Source organism: Hipposideros armiger, unplaced genomic scaffold (genome assembly GCF_001890085.2).
Source record: "Hipposideros armiger isolate ML-2016 unplaced genomic scaffold, ASM189008v1 scaffold_52, whole genome shotgun sequence".
NCBI lineage: Eukaryota > Metazoa > Chordata > Mammalia > Chiroptera > Hipposideridae > Hipposideros > Hipposideros armiger.
In genome coordinates this window covers 4426556-4448838 of record NW_017731402.1, presented here as the reverse complement: position 1 = coordinate 4448838, position 22283 = coordinate 4426556, and the positions used below count along the sequence as shown (strand labels likewise).

At 45.7% G+C, this 22283-nt stretch overlaps 1 protein-coding gene across 2 annotated transcripts in view; it reads left to right on the top strand.

Moving 5' to 3' along the window:
* Positions 1–22283, top strand: part of CCBE1 (collagen and calcium binding EGF domains 1) — a 208014-nt gene that overhangs the window by 171903 nt on the left and 13828 nt on the right. The window contains exons 3-6 of one of the 2 annotated variants that reach the window (XM_019640736.1): positions 3752–3804; positions 8158–8292; positions 10580–10741; positions 20461–20564. In XM_019640736.1, the coding sequence (XP_019496281.1) occupies positions 3752–3804; positions 8158–8292; positions 10580–10741; positions 20461–20564 (454 nt within the window). The remainder of the gene's footprint in view (positions 1–3751; positions 3805–8157; positions 8293–10579; positions 10742–20460; positions 20565–22283) is intronic. The other variant, XM_019640737.1, reaches the window with a different exon arrangement.

Here is a 22283-nt window from a genome sequence, read left to right as displayed (position 1 = left end):
AGAGAGAGAGAGAGAGAGAGAGAGAGAGAGAGAGAGAGATGATACATCTGGTGCATGTCTAGGCAGTTATACAAAGGAAACCCCGAGTAAATGTTAGAAAAATTTACTGTTGCATTGGAGCAAGTGTTGAAATATTTCTTGCCTCCTAACTCACCTGACCTTTCAAGGTCCCTGCCAGTCCTCTAATTCTGTAGGTAGTTGCTTTTTAACAGACTTTTCTAGAATCTGATAACTAACAGCACAGTCAGATGATGGTATCTCTGTTATCTTCATTTTCTTGTAGTTTTTCCTTCCAAAAGCTCTCACACACATCAGTTGGTGGGATATATTTCGGGCTGCACTGTCTTTATTTATAATTTTTGTGTGCGTCTTACTACTCAGAGGCACCCAGGGGAAACCTCCACAGACTTTCCTGATTTACCAGATGTCGCCCTTTCTGTGTAACAACCATCTAATCACCACTTCCCCTTGCCAAGAAATGAGAAAAGCATTTGCATTGGGAAAACCAAGCTATGACACATGAAGCGTATTAAGGAAGAGGGCCTCCCCTGTATCCACATGAGCTTTCCCCCTTAGTTTGTTTTTCTTAAAGATAAAAACCACACAGCCATGTTTGTACTTAAGTCTAACAAGTGCTTGCATAACAAGGAGATTTCAACTTGGCTGTCTCAACTTCATTATGCTTGATGCTCTCAGTAATCCTTGAACCACTATAACATGTGCAGCTAGTGTTTGTTTTCTTCCGCTTTGGAATAGTTCATTGTTTATTTTAAATGGTGATTTATGGCTGATGGGTGTTTAACATGCAAAATAATGCTGTATCCCTGGGAACTCTAGGGGAGACAGGAGGGTCCAGTAGAGTCTCAGACCTCCTTCCCTGTAGCAGAGAGACATGGCCTTAGTTAAGCGATTAAGGAAAAACAGCCAAGGGAGGTTTATTCTTAGCTGGGCAGGTATTTAAATGAAGCGTGCCCGTCCTCAAGCTCACATTTGTTTCTGACAGAGCTCTGTAGCCTTTTAAACGCCTAACAACTCCCTACGTTATCATTTAATTTCATAAAAAGGCAAATGGCAGGTTACTTTTGCCTCCCGTGTGCACGACCCCAAGCCCATGAGATGCTCAAAAAGGTCAGAAGGCTCAAGTTTTATGTATGGGATGTGGGGAGGCAGATTGTAAGCATTGTATCCATTTGCACGAACCTTAAAACGCCATCGAGCATCTCAGAGGCTGTACCTTAGGTGCACCATTAAATAGAAACAGCCAAATAGAACCATATGTTTAAATGTGGTGACACTCGAGACATGAGTATCAAAAACACATGTTTTCCCCCTCCATCCAACTTCCTCATGAATCACTCAAGTTGCAGACCATCTAGTGCTCAGCTCTTCCCTTATAGTTTTCTGTCTGACCGCTTCAAGTAATACAGTAAGTAATAACCATGAAATTGTAACGAATAGTCTATTAAGCCAGTTTTCTTTTTGGTTGTTAGGAACTTGGACTTTCTTAAACCATGGAAAACTAGGCAGAGTTTAAGTCTTGTGGAATATAAAGGGAGATCCGCTACCTCGGGTAGAAGTAGTAATTGTTGTAAATTTGTACCCCCTGGACTTCTTTTGTCATGTAAAATTATAATTCAGTTGGCGATATTGGGAAATGATGTCTAATGGGAAAACTCTGGACATTTCCACACATCATTCATATCAGTACATTTTATTTATATATGTCTAAATATATACATTAAAAATACACACACAGGGGCCAGCCGAGTGGATCAGTTGGTTAAGAGTGCGAGCTTGGAGCAACAGGGTCGTTGGTTCGATTCCCACATGGGCCAGTAAGCTGTGCCCAAGCTGAGTTGCCGCTGAGCTGCCAACAGGTGGCAGGATGGCTCAGCTGGTGAGAGCACGTGTTCCTAACAAGGTTGCCGGTTCAACTCCCACAGGGGATGGTGGGCTATGCCCACCCGTAACTAAGATTGAACACAACACCTTGAGCTGAGTGGCTGCGAGCTGCCGACGGGCAGCCAGGTGGCAACTGGACTTGGAGCTGAACTAGCTGTGCCCTCCACAACTAAGACTGAAGGGCAATAACTTGGCTGTTCCCCTTCCCCAGTTCCCCAACACTGTTCCCCTCCCCTAATTCCCCAATGAAATCTTTAAATGCACACACACACACACACACACACACACACACTCACCTTTCTAATATAAAATATGCTGAAGAAACATTCAAAAGTGTCTATATTGAGTGGACACTTCCAAGTGGACAAATGCATTCTTTGTAGGGCTGGGGGACCCTTAGCTATTTCCCTCAAGTCTGTTTCGGGAGCATCCCAAATGCCACTCACTGGTTTTTATCATGGAAGCCCACTTGTCATGCTTTTGAAGTAAGATTATCTGCCGCAGCTGGACCACACATGAGACGTGTTACAGGGAGAAAGGAGGTGGTGACGCTGTACCCAGCTGGGCCTCAGACTCTTCTACCGGATGTGATGTGTACAAGTTATTTACATTTTTAATAAATGTATGTAAAACTTATAAGTAATGGATTTAATAAAAATTTTTATAAATTTTAAGAGTTTTAAGAAGAGATTGCTGGAGTTTCTCCTTCACCTAGCAGGTGGTAATCCACTTAGCAGAACAGTCCACAAAAATGGATTTGACCGATAAATGTAGTTAAAATATACTCAGTTGCAAAAGTCGAAAGTAATTGTGCTATTAAATTCTTTTTCACTGGACTGTGACAGAGAAAAAAAATACTTGTAAGGGTATCAATTCTTCTTAGAAGGCCCTGTCTAACCTGGTTGAAGGATCTGACGATTTGACAAAGGTGGGAACTTGCTTTAGTCCCCACCTTTGATTATTTATAATAATAATAATAACCCTGTGTTGGTCCCTTGTTCAAAATTTCAACTTTGCTTTGACTTACTCTCCAGAACCTTCAGGCAGTTGTTTTGCTTTGTCTGCTTGCTTTGACTTACTCTCCAGAACCTTCAGGGAGTTGTCTGATTCTATTTTGTCTGGAGTTTATAGTTGTTATCTGCACAAGCGTGGGTCTGTGAGGGGCGCACAGCTCCATACCAGAGGCATAAGTTTCCCGCTGTATTTACATTTTGATCTAATGGCACCATTTCTCTATGTCAGGCAGAAATGTAAGTCTTGCATACTTATGTCAGTAATTAAATTGCCTGTTGGCTGCTTTTTAAACTTGGATAATTTAGAGTACCTTTTAGTGCCTTATATGGTATAGGTATAGAAAACGGACTCGAATGGGAGTTATAATTCTTGGGTTCCAGTCCCAGTCTTATAATTAGCAACCATTAAGTTACAGTTATCCAATTATTATACTTAGCTAATTGTTATTATGATTAACTAGTCATGTGAATTCTTGTAGGATGAGGGGCCAGGTCAGCTTCAGAAGTCCTTTTCATGCTTCTATCCTGTAGACCTCAAATTATCTAACGTAAATATCTCGAAATTTCTGAGTTAATTCACTTCCTAGGATTCAAAGGATTAATTTCATATACTAGGTGAAAAGGATATCTACTATTGAATGATGTGGTCATGTGGTATTGACAACATTTCCCCTTTTTAACTCAGATTTTTAAAAATAATACTCCACCCCTATTTTCATTTATGCATCAGTTTTTCCTGGGCACACATTAGTTCATTCAAAACCAATAACTGAAAACAATCATAGTTTTCATCTAACATCACATTTCAAATGCATTTTTTTTTATTTGTCTCTTAGGAAAAAGTGCTGCAAAGGGTACAAGTTTGTTCTTGGACAATGCATCCCAGAAGGTATGTAATATAAAAGATGATGTCTTCTCTCCTTATTCATGACTAATCATTAGATGTCTATAAAATTCAGATGCACCTGGGATGTATGTGTGTCATCTGTGTCTGATTACCTGTGCATGTGTGTATGTAATTTCTGTTTGGGGAGAGCATTGTGTTCTTCTCATGCCAATTTGGTTGCCTGTAGCATGGTCTATCTAAATCATTACACAACTTGTACACATACATTGAGCAATTCTCTAATCAGCATTTCATTTGGAGTTAGAACACGACCACCCTCCCCAACCTCTCTACCTGCTTTTCATGTGTTCAACATGAAGCCCCTTCACGTGACCATCAGCAAGCACTGTGTGCAGCCCAGCACTGGAGGCACAGAACGATGTAAGACATGGACCCTGCCCTCAAGGCACGCACCCTCAAGCTGAGGAGACAGGAGACAGTGCAGAATCAGAAAGGCCTGGATTTCAATCGTGGTTCCATGTTGCCTTAGCTCATTTTAATTTCTATAACAAAAATACTGTAGACCAGGTGGCTTAAACAACAAACCTTTATTTCTCCCGGTGCTGAAGGCTGGGGAGTCCAAGATCAAGGTGCTGAAAGATTCAGTGTCTGGTGAGAGCCTCATGGTTCATAGTCAGCCATCTTCTTGCTGTGTCCTCAGGTGGCAGTAGGGGTAAGAGAGCTCTCTGGGGGTCTCTTTTATAAGGGTACTAATCCCAGTCATGAGGGTTCCGCCCTCATGACCAAATCACCTCCCAAAACCCCACTTCCTAATACCATCCCATTAGGAGCTAGGACTTCAGCATATGAATCTCAAGAGGACACAAACGGTCTATAACACACATCCTACTAGCTATCACCTTGGGCAGGTTACTTTCTAAACCTTAGCTTTTGCAGGAAAGTCTTAGTACTTGACTTATGGTGGTTTTAAGAATATTGCTACATGCAAAGTACTTGGAACAGAGCCTGGTGAGTGATGGTTACTCTTAACTGTGGTGGCTGCTGTTGTTAATAATAACTGCAATGTGTGCAATAGAGGCCCTCAGTGCAGCAAGTGGGCAGAGGGAGCACATAGCACAGAGGACCAGGGTGGCCAGAGGTGGTCTCTGGAAGGAGACTTGAGCTATGTTACCCAGGAAGGCTGCCCAGGACTTAGACAAGTAAGAAGAAGAAAGCTGCAAAGGATTCCAGCATGGACACAGAAAGCACTAAGAAGTGTTTGAAAAGCATGAGATTAGTTTGCTCGGGGCTGGGGAGAGGTGATGTGAAATAGTTTTTGTTACGGTTGACCCAAGAAGTCAGGTCTCTATCAAGAAACCCAGCCAAGCTAATTCATGTGGCATTATCTCATGGACAGCAGTGTCTTTATTGGTTAAAAATCAGTGAATCCCTCCTGTTGACTGCTCTCTTCTGTGGAAGGATGGCAGAGTTCATGAAATAGCTGTAACCCCTGAGAAAGCTGCTTTAGGAAGGCTGGTTAGGATCACACGTGATGGTTTATATGGCCTTGGGTCTCTCCAAGACTGAAGTTCTCACTGCCAGCCAATTCCATTGGTTAGAGCTTGGTGGAAAAAACCCCACAAAGGTCAAAATAATCACATTCTTTTATAAGCCAGCTTTTCTCAGTCACCAGCTGTGTCTTTTATATTTCAATTTGGCAGATACAGAAAGAAAATTAAGTTTAGGCCAACCAATTTAAGATCCCAACTGAAGACTTTGTCCAACCTAATTTAAAACACATTACGTGGATAACACACATTTAGAGTTCCCATTAATGTTAGGTATTGTGGTTTCAAACATCGAGGCCTCCCTCACCCTAATGTGGGACTACAGCACCTATGATTAATGTAACCTAGAACTGAGTATTTCCAGGAAAAGCGGTCTCAAGGGCTGAAAGCTGTGTTGCCTTACCTAACTATCTCTTCTCTATTGGTGCTCCCTGGAACACTTTTAAAAGGTAATTTGTTTTAATCGGCAGGCGTAAGTCAATGTTTGTTTGTTTGTCTTTTACTAAAGATATCGTTAGTCATAAAGGTTTCCATTGCCCAAGAATGCTAAGTATAAATGTAGGTTCTCAGAAAGGATGGTGTATTCATTAGCACCCTTGAGAGAGAGAATTATTTTAAGGGATTCGTTGACAAGAGCGTGGAGGCTGGCAAGTCCAAAATCTGCAGCGTAGGTGGCAGACTGGAGACCCAGGACACAGTGAGAGATTTGAGTCCAAAGGCCATCCGCTGCCGTAATCAGTCTTTTTTCTATGAAGGCCTTCAACTGATTGGATGATGAGGCCCACCCACATTATGGAGGAGAATCTGCTTTACTCAAAGTCTACTGATTTAAATGTTTCGTTCATCTAAAAATACCTTCACAGAAACATCTAGAATAATGTTTGATCAAATACCTGGGTCGTGTGGCCTAGCCACGGTGACACATAAAATTCACCATCACAGATAGTAAAAAGAGACTAGAATTTCTAAACAAATATAAACTAATGAGTAAAGCTGTAATTTAAGAGTGTTCTTGCCTCTTATTTGTTGCGCTAAATCAAGAGTCAGCAACCTATGCCCATGGGCCAAATCCGGCCCACCACCTGTTTTGTAAATAAAGTTTTATTGAAACACAGCCATACCCATTTACTTAAGTATTGTCTGTGGCTACTTTTCCCTACAACAGCAGAGGTGAGTAGTTGCAACAAAGCCAAAAATATTATTTGGCCAATCAGATATATTTTACTACCCCTTGCTATGTTATCTTTTTTTTTAAAATTAAAGTTTATTAGGGTGACAATGGTTAGGAAAGTTACATAAGTTTCAGGTGTACAATTCTGTAATACATCATCTATACTGCCATGTTATCTTGACTGGTCAGGTGACAGGGTGATCTGATTTGTTCTAGTTCAACAATTATTCATTGAGCATCAACTTTAGGAAGAGAGTGGTGCCAGTTACTCCAGGGGACAAAGTCCCTGCCAGATACCCGAAGAAGCGTAAGAACTAGTAAGAAGCAGAAGAGCAGGTAAAGCTTTGAGTCTATCTCAAGCACTGAGCTTAATGCATCATCCCGTATAATCTTCATGAAAGCACCATGCGGTCAGTATTATTGTTACCCTATTTTGTAGGTAAGGAAACTGAGGCTCAAAGAACCCCAGATCACGGAGATAGTGGCAGAGTTGGGAGGGTTGGCTCCGGAAACCTGCACTCTCCTTGTGTCATCCTCCTAGAACAAGACTTGCCACAAAGTAGCCATTCAATAACCATGCGAGAGCCCATGGGCAGCAGAAGTATCGAACCCAGAGCCTTGATGGCTAGAGGTGACGTTTAGTTAAGAAAAACATGTTTGACCGGGGACACACACAGGCGCAGCAGGCCTGGAATTGCAGAAGTATTTAGCAAGGGCACTTTTCCAGGTTATCATGAGAATGGCATGAGCCTTGTCACACTGACCCCGCCCCCATCAGGGGCTGACAGCCCACCATTCCACCTTCATATGCGGCAAAGCAAAGCCAGGCCCATGCCGTGTCCAGGGATAGTGTGTCTGTCAGCACCTGGGGAAGATAGTGCAGTGATTAATGAGATGCTGGATCTAGTCAGCAAGTAAATGTTCAGCCTGAGCTCCTGACTTAGAGCCAAAGTCCCTTCAGAGGCTCGTTAAACATCAGTTCCTCGGGACTGAGAGAAGGAGACGTTCTAAGTCTTTATGAGTAACAGACCACCCACCCCAATTTGCAGACTTAGGGCTGGAACAAGATCTCTAGCCATTCAACCATACCCAACCCTTTCTCAGCATGCAGAACCAACCCCTCCCCCACCCCAGCATGCACACCTACAACACACACACGCTCTAGTAACTCACACACGTCTCCATTCCAAAGCCTCCCTCACAGGCCTCGCAGCCAGCCTGACTTCAGCCCTGCTCCCACGTTATGATGCCAGCGCCCATCACCAGGGCTGTGTTCAGCTGGAAGGAATTCCCTGTCTCTGCAGCAGTTGGTGAAAAAAAAAAACAAACAAACCAGGCCCCAGGTATGGCTTCAGAGCCTGGCCATCTAGGCACGTTTGCTCTCTGCATCAACGACAATGACCAAAGGATGAGGAGATGACCCTGGGAAAAGTAACAAGTGGCATTTGCTCCTAACCACTGCGAAGCTGAGCACTGTGTCTCCCACTGAGGTGTTCTTAAAAGGTGCCCCGTGGCCTGAAGCGTTAATGCCCCACTAACCATAGCTGGTCACACTTCACAGTTCCCCTCGAGCAGAGTACAACCCAGAAAGTCTAAGTGGGTGACCAGGGCCGAGTGACCCCACCTCTCCCTATGGAATGACTGTGGTTGATGTGAGCGCGTGCTTTTCTTTTTCAGATTATGATGTGTGTGCCGAGGCCCCCTGTGAACAGCAGTGCACAGATAACTTCGGCCGTGTGCTGTGTACTTGTTATCCGGGATACCGGTACGACCGAGAGAGACACCGGAAACGGGAAAAGCCCTACTGCCTGGGTGTGTTGGCAAGACATATTTTCCAGCTCCTGGGGATATGCCTTATTCGTGTGATACTGTCCTCTGTTGGACGTTATTCTTTAGTGGGACCAGCTCACAGGAGCCGCTTTGATCTTTGATTCCTCTCCTTAGGTTCTGATGCTTGTTGGATGGAGTTGTGTCCGTATTATCCTAGAGGGTCATTGCCCTTCATCTTGGTTATTGATACAAATTATGGCCAAAGAATTCTTCCGGGAGTTGGCACCAGTCAGATCCTAATGGGCAGTGAGATATAAGAGCAAGGAGATGGGGACCATTAGCAAATGAAAACTAGAATAATGTGAAACAGAACATAAGTGAGCAGAAACGTAACAACACAGAAAGGCCAAGGCAAGAATAAGCATTCTCTCAGAGGAGGGATAAGAAGGAGACGGGGAGAGAGCAGTGTCCATATGGCAGACACGTTGGAAGTGAGTCAGAGGGAGCTGAAGCCAACCACCTGGGCTGCAGCTGAGCCAGACCAGCACCATCCATTGCCACCGGCGCGTTCCCTTCCTACCTCCCTGACTGGGCTTCCCAGCACCGCACTCTTTGAGTTTCTGAGACAGGTTTATTGTTTCCTGGAGCCGTGGGTTTCAAAGTGTGGTAAGTCTGTGGCTAACCTTTCTGAGGTTTTTGCTTAAAAAAAAAAAAAAAAACAAGAAGAAGAAAAAATTTCCTGGCCTCCCCTCCAGACTCGGAGGTTGGCTATGGAAATCTGCATTTATACAAACGCCTCTAGTGATTCATACGCACAGTCAAGTGTGCGAATCAGCTTGAGGATGAAGTGAGGAGTCTGGCAGATGGGCCCAAGGGGAAAATAAAGGAGCTGCGGTGAGTGGCCCCTCCTTCCCTGCTCCGGCACGGGCGCTAAGCACCATTACGAGAAGTCCTAGATATTGGGTCTCCTAGCTTCTCCCTAGTCACCCCTGGGGTGGCACCCTACACTGAAAAACAAGGGGATTGAGGCCACCAAGTGAATGGGGTGGGAACTTGTGGCCTCTCCTACAGAGAGCATGGGATGCCATTCTGTACCCCTGATGTCCCAGGCACAGGGGATCTATATCAGTTTGTGGCAGGGTACCCTGTTCTTTTCATTTGGGGGTCAGCAAAACCAGCTTTCTGCTAAGTTTCCATCTATTTTTCTCTCTCCTCTGAACCTCGTCCTCCCCCCTCCAGACAGTAGAGGCAGCTTCACGTTTAGGTTTAGGGTAGGGGCACGTGGAGAAAGGTGGTCAGCCTGGAATTACAGAGGCGGATCCAGCTGTGACATCTTAGTCTACAGATGACATAGTATATACTGCCCAGGAAACCCCCAAATGACCACACTGCCTGCAGCACATGCAGGGCCTGCCAGAGGCGGGCCCTGGTCAGCTGGTCCAGGGAGTAGTTGGGACGTTGTCGGGATCCTGAAGTGAGGACTGGGCTCTGTCTGCCACCACGTGTGCACATTCTAAGGCCGTGTGTCACAGCTCCTGGCATCTTCAGCCAATGAACAGGAAACAGATTTGGTCCTCCCTTTCTTCCCTTGGTGGGAAAGTTTTGTTTCCACCCCATTCAGTAGGGGAGCAAGTCTGTGATGTGCCCGGTTCATGTGGACTCTTGGTGGTTACTTGTTTGATGGTCTCACGGCTCATTTCCATAGCTCATGAGGGGTCTGTTTGGGTCATTGTAGAGGCCAAAATTTCCTGGGGAAAACTCTCTGTTAGACCCATTATGACTGTTTTCTTTTATCAGAAGTGCCTTTTCCCAGGTGCCATCATGTCTCTTAGCTGGAAAGGAGCCATTCCTAAGTGACCTTGGGTCACCCTCGTGCTGTTTGGAACCTACAGCCATAAAAGGGAATATAAAGCCCTCTGCACACTGGGGTCCTTGCAGAAAATTGTTTCTATCATGCTTGCTTTTCAAAGTGTATCACCATCGGATATCTCATTTTCTCTTCTAAGGAGCCCTGCTTTATTGTCACGCTTGACAGGTGAGAACTTTGAAGGCTAGCAATGCCTGCACCAACCACATGATCTGGTGGTGGCAGAGCCACAACCAGGAACCCCATCACTGATGTGTTTGTCACCATGGTTTGACACTGCCTGAGGTGCTCCTGTCACTCAGGTGTCTAGCTCCCTCCTTTAATTGAGGCGTCTCTGATAGAGGTCTGGCAAAGCGTGCTTTGCAGACATCAACAGAAGGGCCAATCAAGCTTCACGTCACCTGTTGTGTTAGAAGCGAGTTCTTGGCAAGTGAGTGCTGTCTACATTTGGTTCAAATCCAGATATCGACGAGTGCACCACCAGCAACGAGACACTGTGTGCACACATCTGTGTCAACACCTTGGGCAGCTACCGCTGTGAATGCCGGGAGGGCTACATCCAGGAGGACGACGGGAGGACATGCACCAAGGGAGACAAATACCCCAATGACACTGGTGAGGAGGGCAAGTAAAGTTATTCCTCTAATTGGATGGATGGATGGATGGATGGATGGATGGATGGATGGATGGATGGATGGATAGGCAGGCACTTCGGAGCCCAGCGAGGTTCCTCAGGGGCAGGAAGGGGCCTTTATACAAATGGTAGGTAGGACTTGGGGAAGAGAAGGGTAGGACATGAGGTCAAGCCCCTTCTAAAGAGACCTGGTGACAGCGGTGTCTGTTAGCAGCCAGCGTTGTGAGAGGATGTGTATTTGAGGAAGCTGTCCACAAGCAGAGGTGGTGTGTGCTCATGGACAAATCACTAGAACTTAGTTACATGCTTAGAGCAAACTAGGATGAGCAGCGAAGAGGCTAGAAGCACTGTGTTCGTTCAAAGAAAATGGGCTGCATATAAACAGGAAACACTTCCATGTAAGGTAACAGTCTACATACGCGCTGCTCAAAGTATAGTCCATGGCCCTAGGCCCACCCACAAACTATTGGGTTGTCGGAAAAGTCATGACGCATTTTTTGCAACGAAAAACATAGAAAAAATACGTCAGGACTTTCCCAACATATTTGTTATTGGTACCAATATTTGTTATTGGTTCATGACTGGATCAAAACAGAAGTTAAGAATGTTTAGAAACTTTTATTCCAATTTGACAGAGACATTTTGTCTAAATCCAAGGATGTATGCTGGCATTTTATGTTTTGTTTTTCTAGTAATTCATTTTAATTGTATTTTGCAAAAACAGTCCACAAAGTGGAAAAAAGTTGTTTGCTGTTGTTTTTTTAAAGATTTTTATTGGGGAATTGGGGGGATGGGAACAGTGCTGGGGAATTGGGGGAAGGGGAACAGACAAGTTGCTGTCCTTTTGTTCTTCAGTCTAGTTGTGGAGGACATTGCTTCACTGGCCCAAGTTGGCACCATCATTGCGCTCTTCCCGGGCAAGGCAGATCAGTCGCCGGCTTCTGGATGGCCGCTCACTGTGGCTACTGACCACTCACGTTGGCTGCTGGCTACACACGGTAGCCCATGGCAACCCACCGCCACAGGGGCTGCAGCCTACGCCATCGCCGGCGACTCACAGCAGCCCAGCTCCAGGTTGAGCTGTTGTTCAGCATCTTAGCTGTAGAGGGCAGTGTCACTGGCCCTCATATGTGGGATTCGAACCGGGGCCCTCTGGCGTCCCAAGCCAGCTCTTAACCATCGCGCCACTTGGCCGGCCGGAAGAAAGTTTTAAAGCAGGCCTTTCTTCCCAGCATTTGGGAAGCTGACTTACATTATATCAACAGATTTAACGGAGATGTCTGATCATTCAGGGAACGGATCAGCCCGCAGGTTGGGTTACTTCCTTATTTAAGAGGAGGAAAAAGGGAGGCAGCCCTTGTTCTCGTGTATGCAGCACATACAAGGCCAGGAAACTGCTGTCATCTTCCAGAGCTCAGGGCTCAGCTCTCGGCTGTCTCCTCTGGGAGGGAGAGTGGCAGGAATGCTTCTGTGGGAGAAGCTAGCAGGCCCTCCGGCATCTGTAGGTGGGGAGGGGGCAAACTGTAGGTACCAAGGAATGCAGGGAGATGAAAGGCCAGAACTGTCTGGGCACTCAGGAGCTAGTGATGTTTGGGTGTAGCCTGAGATTCAGAAAAGGGTGAAGGCAGCTGCCATCAGCTCAGGACAGCAAACAGCTGGGGACCAGCTGCCTCACACAGAAAAACTACAAAGCAAAACTATGAGGAACAACCAAGTTGAGTCATGAGGAAGTCACCATGTCTTAGAAGGAGATACAAAATAACTGTTTGGAGCCAGCTCAGAGTTGGGCAATTGGGGACAATTTGAATGAATCAGAGCGCCCAGTGACAACTATTTAAAGCCTGAAGCCTGTGTGCTCAAAGCGGGGTAAAAAGCCTTTCTGGTATAAGGGCCGACTGAGGAAAAATGTTTGCGGGTGGCTTTTTTTTTTTTAATTCAAAATAAAAATCACTTCATTTGTGTTCCATGGTGGAGGAGGTGGGGGAGAGGCAGGATGGGTAACCTACCTCTTAAATTATGTCCTTTATTGAAAGGAAGAATCTCATTGAAAACTGAGGAGCAGCCTTTTAGTCACTGATATGTTAATGTGTCGGCTGACTTGAGAATTAGCACCAAGAAAGCAGCTTTCTAATTTTTCATTTGGGAGTTGGATTTCCAGCCATGCTCTTTAGGCAAGAAAACCGCAGGCTATGGGCTACTCAGCTGGCAACTCCATGGTGTCTTTGCTTCACATTTCTATTCTGGTGAAATCCTGTTTACGTGGGCATTAAGGGCCATGTCCAGCAACCCAATCTACAACACAACCATCAGAAACAGAAAAAATAAATAAAAAAAAATTGCTGGCTGCTGCATATCAGGGTGGGAACAAACTGTAGGGCTCTCCAGATAATAAGACCTGGTCCTGCCCACGAGCAGTTAGTTCCCACCTGATGGGGCACAGCAGCCTACCCAGAGACCCAACCTTAACTGGCAGAGACCAGAGAAGCTGAAGGGAATTTGCAGAGACTAGGGTAGGATTTTATATGCTGAATTCACTGGTTCTTTGGTCTCAGGCGGCCTCCACCTCTTGCAATACTTCTTAGACTCTGCAACCACATCCCATGGCAGCAGCAACAGCCCCATGCAGTTACTCTGCTGTGTGGTTCCCTAGGGATGGCTCCGAGTAGTGACAAGGTGGCCTTGGTGGCCCTCACCTCCTGCTTTGTGCTTTGGCAGTGCGAACCCAGAGAGGAGCCCAGCGACAGGGCGGGGGCACAGAAAGGTCTCATTGCACTTTTGAAATTCGCTGTCTGTGGTGCTCCCTCCGTCCCGGGACCATATGCCTGTTTTCTTCCCTGAGAAATCAATTGTACTCCTTAAAAATTTCTCAAACACACAAAAAGTTTCAGTACAAGAGCCCGAGAATTTAATTTAAGCCATAATCAGGTTGACCTCTATAGCTGAGAATTCAGTAAAAAAAAAAAAGAAAAAAACTGAGCAGTCATAATTACAAGGGATATGTATTTGCAACATTTTTTGCACCTTCTCTAGTATTACTTTCATGTAAAGGCATATTTTATCTCAACCATTTATTACAGCATTTCCCCAAAGTGTGTGTGCTATAGGACTTTGGGGTCCTTTGTGTGGTGCTACTCAGCTTTGCTTACTTTAGAAGCTTCTGCACGCAGGTGTTTGGGGAAAAATGGGGTACTGCACCTATTCCTTAGGGTTTCATGATACAAGCACATCAAAAGCTCTGAGACAAATTATTGCCATTTAAAAAAAATGTTAATTTTGATTAAACCTGAATTTCCCAAAATTAGTTCTTTAAGATAATACTTATAAACATCTCCCAGACGATGGTGTCCTGAAAAAATACAGTTTGAGACATTCTAACTTATGAGCATCAAAACTCTGAGCTCTGGAGCTCAGTCATCTGGCGGACTTTCAGGCAAGGATGTTTTCAGATGAAGCACAAGGTCTGGAAGGAGGCCACTGGCTGCAGACAGCACAGCATCTGATGAACGAAACAGGAGGGTACCCCTCTGTTCTGCCACTCAGAGAGACAGGGTGTTCCAGTGAACAGGGACTTAAATGGGAGATGTCCTCCTGTTTCATCAGGAAGGACTGTCTGGTGGCTCTACCATTGAGCCTTATAGTGTTACACAAACTTACAGATTCGCCTGGCTGCAAACTCTCTCCTCCTCCTCCTCCTCGAAATATAATGGCCTCAAATAATTTTTTTAAAAATCCTGAAACGACACCAGTGTCTATAGCCTCGCATGGCCCCGCTACCAGCAGCAACAGCAGCATCATACGAGAATTGCTCAGTATTTCATGTTCAGAGAACTTTCCTTACATTATCTAAAAGATGAATAATTAACATCCAACTCTTCAGCTCAGCAACAAGCCAAGCCAAGGGCCAGACGAGCCCTGTATCTGGAACTTCAGAGGCAGCTAAGTGGTTTCATCTGTGTCGGACTAATTAAGAAGCCAAATATTTCACCACAATCTTTTTTTGACAAAGAGGTAATGATTATTGAGTATAAACACGTGTAATCTAAAACCTCCTTGCCCTCCTCCTGTGTTTTATTTTTTCTTCTAACTTTGCATTGTCCAAAGCCTGTATCGTTATAGTCAGAGGAATTTAAAACAGAAGACAGCCCCAGCTCATAATTCAGAAAGCCAGCGGAGAACAGAAAGGGCTAACCTCCGAACTGTCTCTGACAACTGAAAGGCTGCCATGCACACACAGGCATGGTGACACGTCTGGCTAATAGGCAAGAATGGCATGCTAGCCACTTTGATTCTCTCTTTGAAAATATGTAGCTGGAGCCAGTTTAGCCACTCCAGGGAGTCCGTGTAGCCCTGATGGGGAGATAAATGAAGGACATGCTGGCTCCGTAGTAATTAGCTTACTGGTCTCTATTTTTTCAACTTTTGTTTACTTTCTGATAAAGTGACCATAACACCCCTGCCCCCGGCCAGTGTCACTTATTCTAGTTCAAAGTGTCAGGAACGGCCAGGTGTTTCATATAACTTTCAAGCTCCACTAATCCACATGTAGATCAGTGGTTCTCAACCTGAGGAGCTTTAAAACATGCTGATACTGTTTGTTCCCTTGCTGTGACTCTCAGATGGGTGGAGTACAACACCAGGGGGATTTTTAAAAGCTCCCCCAAGTGGTTGTAATGTGCCACCAGGGTTGAGATTACTGCCAGGGCACCAGTCTGCATTATCAACTTTTCAACACAAACATTCTTCATGCGTTTGTGACACTGTTCATATGAAATATGTTGGGAACATTCTGTAGTGTTTCTCAGTTTATTAAATATTACTGATATGGTATTTAAGGAAATCTATTTCTAACACTTAGGATGTGTGTCAAGCCTGTGCACCATCAGTAAAAATTAGAGCTATCTGCCCCCATGTGGCTAGTTCATAATATTGCACCTTTAAAATCTGGACAAGCTCGAGCAAAATGTTAAGTTATACCTCACTTCACATGGTCATGGTCACTGCCAGAAATCGTCAATGACTATAGTATTAATTGAGAGGACTGAAAACATGCGAAGTCAGAGATGTCTGCCCAGATTTCTAAATGAATTATTAATGTAGCATACACAGGATTCTTTTAGCTCCACATTTGACACCATAGTAGATAAATTGCAGGACAGATGAGCCTCAACTCAGAACAGACTGCACGTTCCATACCCACACACAATTAGTTATCTTTAAAACCTCTGAGAGCGCTTTCCAAAGGACGATGTGACGAGCCCTACGCCGCATCTGTAATTTGGTAGGTAACTTAAAAGAAGAGAACAATAGCAATAATATTAACATTTATGGAGCACTTGCCGTGTACTAGGCACTGTTCTGGAAACTTTCAGGTGTCATTTCATTGGCGCAATCCCAGGCAGTAAGCACCATGGTCATTTTTACTGTTCAAGGAACGGATGCTCACAGAAGCTGTGACTTCCAACCTAAAACGTAACCAAGTGGCAGCGTCAGGATTCTAGTCCTCATCATCTGACTCTTCCAGAGCCTACACTCCTTGCTACAATGTGACTCTTTCTCTGTGGAAGCGTCAGAAGTCTTTGGGACAAAGTTCATCTGGATCTCTGTGTGCTGATAACTTCACAAAAGGGACAGAAGACAGGCTAGGCATCTTCAGGCAAAAAGTCACTTAGCACAGCTGCTTTCCTGGAACTGTGCATGTGCTTCAGAGTCACGTGGGGGGCTTTGCTAGAACTGTACACTCGCCCCACTCCTAGAATTCCGGATCTCTGAGAACAGCTGCCCATGTGGTGCTGCTGGTGCTGGTCTGGCAATCACACTTGACAACCACTAACCTGGAGTCAGACTGGCAGATTGCTCTCAGGTGTTCTGAACAGAACCCCCAGTGGCAGGGTCGCTGCACCCCCACGATGCCTGATTCCGAGTCTTCAAGTGCCCAGCCTCTGCACACAGCACTCTGAGGGACCTAAAGCAAGTTCCTTTCCTTCTCCGGTTCTTATGTTCCTTATCTGTAAAGGAGATTGGACTAAAGATCTATCAGTTCTAACACTGCATGACGAAATAGAGCCTAGAAACTGGTAAAGAGGTTTATTATCATGAAAACATCAGATTGTCTTACATCACCAAGTATATATATACATATATATGTATATATATATATACACACACACACACATATATATATATCACCAAGTATATAAACGTAGAAATGGAAAGGGACTTTTGACTCTTGCTCGTGATGGGCTGGCTCTGCCAACAGGACTAGTTCCATAAAGGGAAGGTCGATCACAAATCGTTGAACAGGTATCCTCGTTTATTTTGCGTTCTCAATGCCTCACACAGGGCCCGATGAGTAGCAGACCCTCCATAGAGAGATAAGAGACAGAGGCACAGGTAGATGAACGGATGGACGAACGGACAGACAGATAAACGGATGAGAGAGATGTGGGTGGAAAGATGGAATGGATGAGATAGGTAGATGGGCTATAGGGTGGGATTGTGTCAGCTGACCGGTAGATGGGATGGAATGAATGAATGCTAGGTTGGGAGAGATTAATGTCTTCCAGCTGTCCATAAATATTAGCAAACCTAATAAACCTGGCGTCGGGGTCATCTATTTATGCTAGAGTCCACCATTCTTTGCCATGAGCACAACCAAAGTTGGTTAAGACTTTTAGTACTTTACCACTAAGAGTACTCTTGCATAGAAATTCCTTTGTGTCATCTGTTATGTTGGAGACTGATATAAATAACCCTAGTTCTCATCAGTTGAGTTCCAGCGCCATAGGCAAGCAGGATTATAAATTGGTGCATTATAGAAGGATAAAGAGCCCAAAGGAAATTGCCTGATTTATGAAAAAGTCACTGGACTCAGATTCAGGAAACCTCAACTGTCAACCCACATTGTTTGTTAACTTGCTAGATGATTTTCAGGATGTCATCAAATCTTGGCTTTCTCTCATTGTGTTGTTCGTGTTAATGCGGTCGTTCAAGGATTCTGGGATTATCAGGCGAAGGGGACGCAAAGGATTTGGTGGATCTGAAGACCGTGCTAGCACCCTCCCATTTACTAGCAGCAGGCCCTGTGCCACGGAGTTTACATGCATTTCGTCATTTAATCACACACTAGCCCTGTGTGGTAGCAATTATTATTCCAATGTTATTGTTGAAGAAATTGGGGCTTATTGAGGTCAGACAACTTGGCCACGGTCCCTGAGCTAGTCAGTGACAGAGTTTGGATATGCACCCTGGACAATATGACTCTGGAAGCTGTGCCCTTAACCGTTCCCCTTCACTGTCTCCAAGCACACTCTCCAACAGGACTAATTCTGTTCCTAGTCCTCCTCATAAATCAAATCATCATTACACAGCCGCAGTGCGAGTCAATCATTCCCCATGTGCACCAATGGAACACGGGGGTGGGACCTGCAAGGGGAAGTTACCGGTAGGACGGAATGCACTAGAAAAGTGGGAATTGGCAATGTGGCCCTGTTATATTGCATACACATAGATGGATTTAAAAAGACACTGCCACTTTCCCAGACAGCCAAGTGTTTTCCCCAATCACACACTCAGAACCTAAGCTATCGGTTGACCCTGTATTTTCAAGAATCACAGTGTTGCTTTATGGCAACTCAGCTAGACAGAGCACTGCCTCAGCTGCTTCAGCCTGCTGGCTTGAGAAATGTGTTTCTAGCACATGTGCTCCAAGCCTTGGGCCTCCTGTGAGGTGAAGGGATAGGATGTGACAGGTGAGCTCTGAACCACCCACCACTTTGCTGCAGGTACGTACTCAGAGATCTCAGCTGCCAAGCTGTCCCTGGGCCCCGTCACCTCCCAAAGAGCAGAAACACCTTGTAGGTCACCAGGCAGGAGACTGACTTTGTTGGAGAGATCAGTGTGGCTGCATGAGCAAGGTTCACCCGAGAGTGGGGCTCTCTTGACACCTGGCCTATCTATCCATGTATCAGTTTCCTAGGGCTCCCATAACAAAGTGCCACCAAGTGGGTGGTTTAAATGACAGAAATGCATTGTCTCACTTCTGGAAGCTAAAAGTCTGAGATCAAGGTGTTGGCAGGGTTGGTTCCTCCTGAGAGCTGTCAAGGAGACTATGTCCCCTAGATTCTGGTGATTTGCTGGTCACCTTTGGCTTCTGTTGCATCATGGGATCTCTGCCTTCATCTTCACATGGCATTCTCTCTGAGTCCACATTTCTCGTTTTTATAAGGACACCAGTCATATTGGATTAGGGCCCCGCCTACTCCAGTACGACCTCATCTTAACTAATGACATCTGTAATGACCTTATTTCCAAATAAGGTCACACTCTGAGGCACGGGGCGCTTAGGAGACGCAACATGAATTTGGAGGAAGGGAGACAGTTCAACCTCTAACACTCCATTTCACAGGCAATTTTTGAGCACCCACTATGTGCGCTACCGAGAAGCGACTCCAGAGTGGCTCACACTCTGGCATGAGTAGTTCCTCTACAGGGAAGCCTGGGACACCTGCCCTTTGAGTGGGACACATGGTACATGCCACCTGATCTCAGAGGCCTGCAGCGTCTCTGTAGATAGAGAGGTGGGCTTTGCGGAACTCTTGATAGTGGTCCTGCTAGTTGGCAGGATTCCACAAATAGAGGCCGCAAAGAGGGCTTCCCCGAAGAGAGGACTAGTATGAAGAAAAGCCCACGGGCCAAGAGGCACACAAGGAGTGACGAGGGGGAGATGTTATTCGACTGTCCCTGGGCCGTACCCCAGATAGCAGTGTGATTATCTGTCACACAAACAGCACACCTGGCCCAGCATCAAATGCCTCCTAAGCTAGCAGGGTTTACACTGCCCTGGATGACAAGCTGTCCTGCCCCCCCCCCAACAAAACACACAGCCTCTCACCCCCGTTGGCCCACACCACTGACCTTGGCAGTCTGCACCAACTTATCAGTAGCAAGATGACCTCAGGTGTCTGGTCTCCCAGGACACAGGTGTCTGGAGCCCTGTTTACGTGCCAGTAGGATGAGAGCTGTTTGAATTCCTAGCCATGTCCCCACTTAACTCACCCATTCTTCCTTCACGAAAAGCCCTTAGAGTTCCCCATGCTCTACTAGATGCCATTGGGACCCTTCCCAGGGGACAGCCAGACTGCCATCCCGGGGCCTGTCCCATTTGGCCCCCGGTGGGCGTGTCCAGCGTGCTGGGAACATTTTCCATCCCGGCTTCACATCCCCAAGGTCAGTGCTCAGCCCCGATCTATGACTCCACCTGGCTTGGCCATGCTCCCTGTGAGCAGCTGGATTATCAGCGATGATGAAGACCAGCTTTATGAGCCCTGCATCCCGAGTCCCAATGCCTGAGCGTGGGGGATAATTTACGATGTGTGAATGTTGGTGCTCGGAGGGGGGAGTATAAATCATGTCACGCTGATGCAGCCTGCCTCCTGGAAGGGCGCTGATCAAGGGGCCAGGGTTCACACCGAAAGAGGAAGAGGCGGGGATGCCTAAATGGGAACAGCTGAGCCCAGAGTGGAGCGGGGGGCCCCCTCTCCCCCTTTCTCCTGACCCGGGCGTGCTGTCAGTGACCCAAGACCTATCAAGTCGCCAGCCTCTATCCCTCACACATTCTACCCCAGGTCTGCCTTTCATGGTACTGTCTCTGTGGGACTGGATATTCTCCGGCCTCCCAGACGGACCTGATCAGGCCCGTCTCCCCTCTCAGGGCATGATGAGAAGTCGGAGAACACGGTGAGGGAGGAAGCCTGCTGTGCCACATGCAAGGAGTTCCACCAGATGAAGCAGACGGTGCTGCAGCTGAAACAAAAGGTAAGTGCCCAGGACGTTAGACGCAGTCCGGTATAATGAAAGGAGGACTGGGCAGAGAGAAGGTGGGAGAATGTTTAGAAACGATGATAAACCCACCACTTCACGGAGCCTTCACTGAGGTTGGTGTCTACTAGGGTTTGGCTGGAATGTGTTGCCCACCCACCCTCAGAGCTGAAACCTCTAAAGGACGACAGAACCCTACGAAGGCAGGGAATCAATTAGGTGACTGTTCAAATAGACCACTGGGTAAGGGGCACACGGTGAAGCTGTGGGGGATGAGCTATGACTGTTGTGACATTTTGTCAAAAGTAAGTTCAGACACATGGTCCTGGGGCAGACTTAGGCAGTCCTATTTTATCTAATATTTTGTCTAGATTTTACGAATGGAGAACATCCTCTCTGTAAACTGATGAGGAATTTCTGTAGCAGCTTTATTTTTCACATTTAAAAATTATAGCCTCTATTTTGCCTGGGCTCCATGCACTCGGAAAGCTGCCATTTGGGGAGTGTCACTGAAGGTGAGGACTGACTCTATAAAGGGCTCCCACACATGCCGACAGAATATCAGATTTCTAAAAATGTTGGTATGCTGTGAGTAATGCCCCCGGGATGGCTCTGGTGACCTGATTTCTTGATAGTGGTATTTTTTTTATGCCTATGTTCAGTCAATTCAACAGTTTGTCAGCAACTCAGAAATCGTGCTTAGGCTGATAAAACATAAACTCACTGGTTTGTTTATTTAATTGCTTCCACTCAAGGCTCTTAGTACATCAAAGAGGTGTATATAATCTATTTAACTTTGGCATCTTGTTATTCTAAAGGGCAAAGGGGTAAGCATAAGACAACATTGCTTTTCCGTGTTCAACAAACGCAGGCAGCCCCCAGTGAGAACCGCAGCTGCCAGCGAGACATGCAGGGTCATAGGCCGAGAACATGAATGGCTCTGCAGGCCCTTCGTACGTTGTGTCTGAAAATGTCTCAGCCAAGGCATATAGTATATACATGTGCTCATGATTCTAAATAATTCGTGATCCCAATGGGAGACCAGGCAGAGAACCTTTGGGAATATATCAGTGTAAACACACAGCTATAAATACATCCCACACAGATACCTCAGGTCGAACTTGGATTGGTATTAGTATTGATTGGGCAAATAAAAATAAAAACAAAAGATACACAGAAGAAGCAAGTTTGCATTTCATAGGCCAGAGGATTCGAGCTGTGGGGAGGCAGTTGACCAATGTCTCAAGGCCTAAAGCTACCCTCTCTTTCCTCTCCTGTGTAGTTAACAATCTGAAAGCAATGAGAGAGCTCTTTCTAGAAGATCATTCGGATCAGTGCTGCTAAACCTCACAAGTTGTTCAGAAATTCAGTTGCTAAAATCATCATCTGGCTTTCCCTTAACCTCCCTGAAGTGTTTACGTTCCATGCAAGGAGAAATATTAAGAGGCTGAAGATTTGGTGTCACAGCACCTGTCACCCTTAAAGGCCCTGTCGTAGAGCACCATACAAACCCAAATACAGGTACTTCTTAGTACTCCAGTGACCCACGTGCGGTTGGGTTGGACCAGGATTGGTCCGCCTTGTACTGAATTCTGCAAAAGCACTTGGCAAGTCGGAGCTAATGCTGATATTCAAGGAACTTTGCGAGGAGCAACTCCTTTTTAAAGGTGCCTATTAGAACGTGTTGCATTCTGCAGTTTATGAAGCCATTTTATA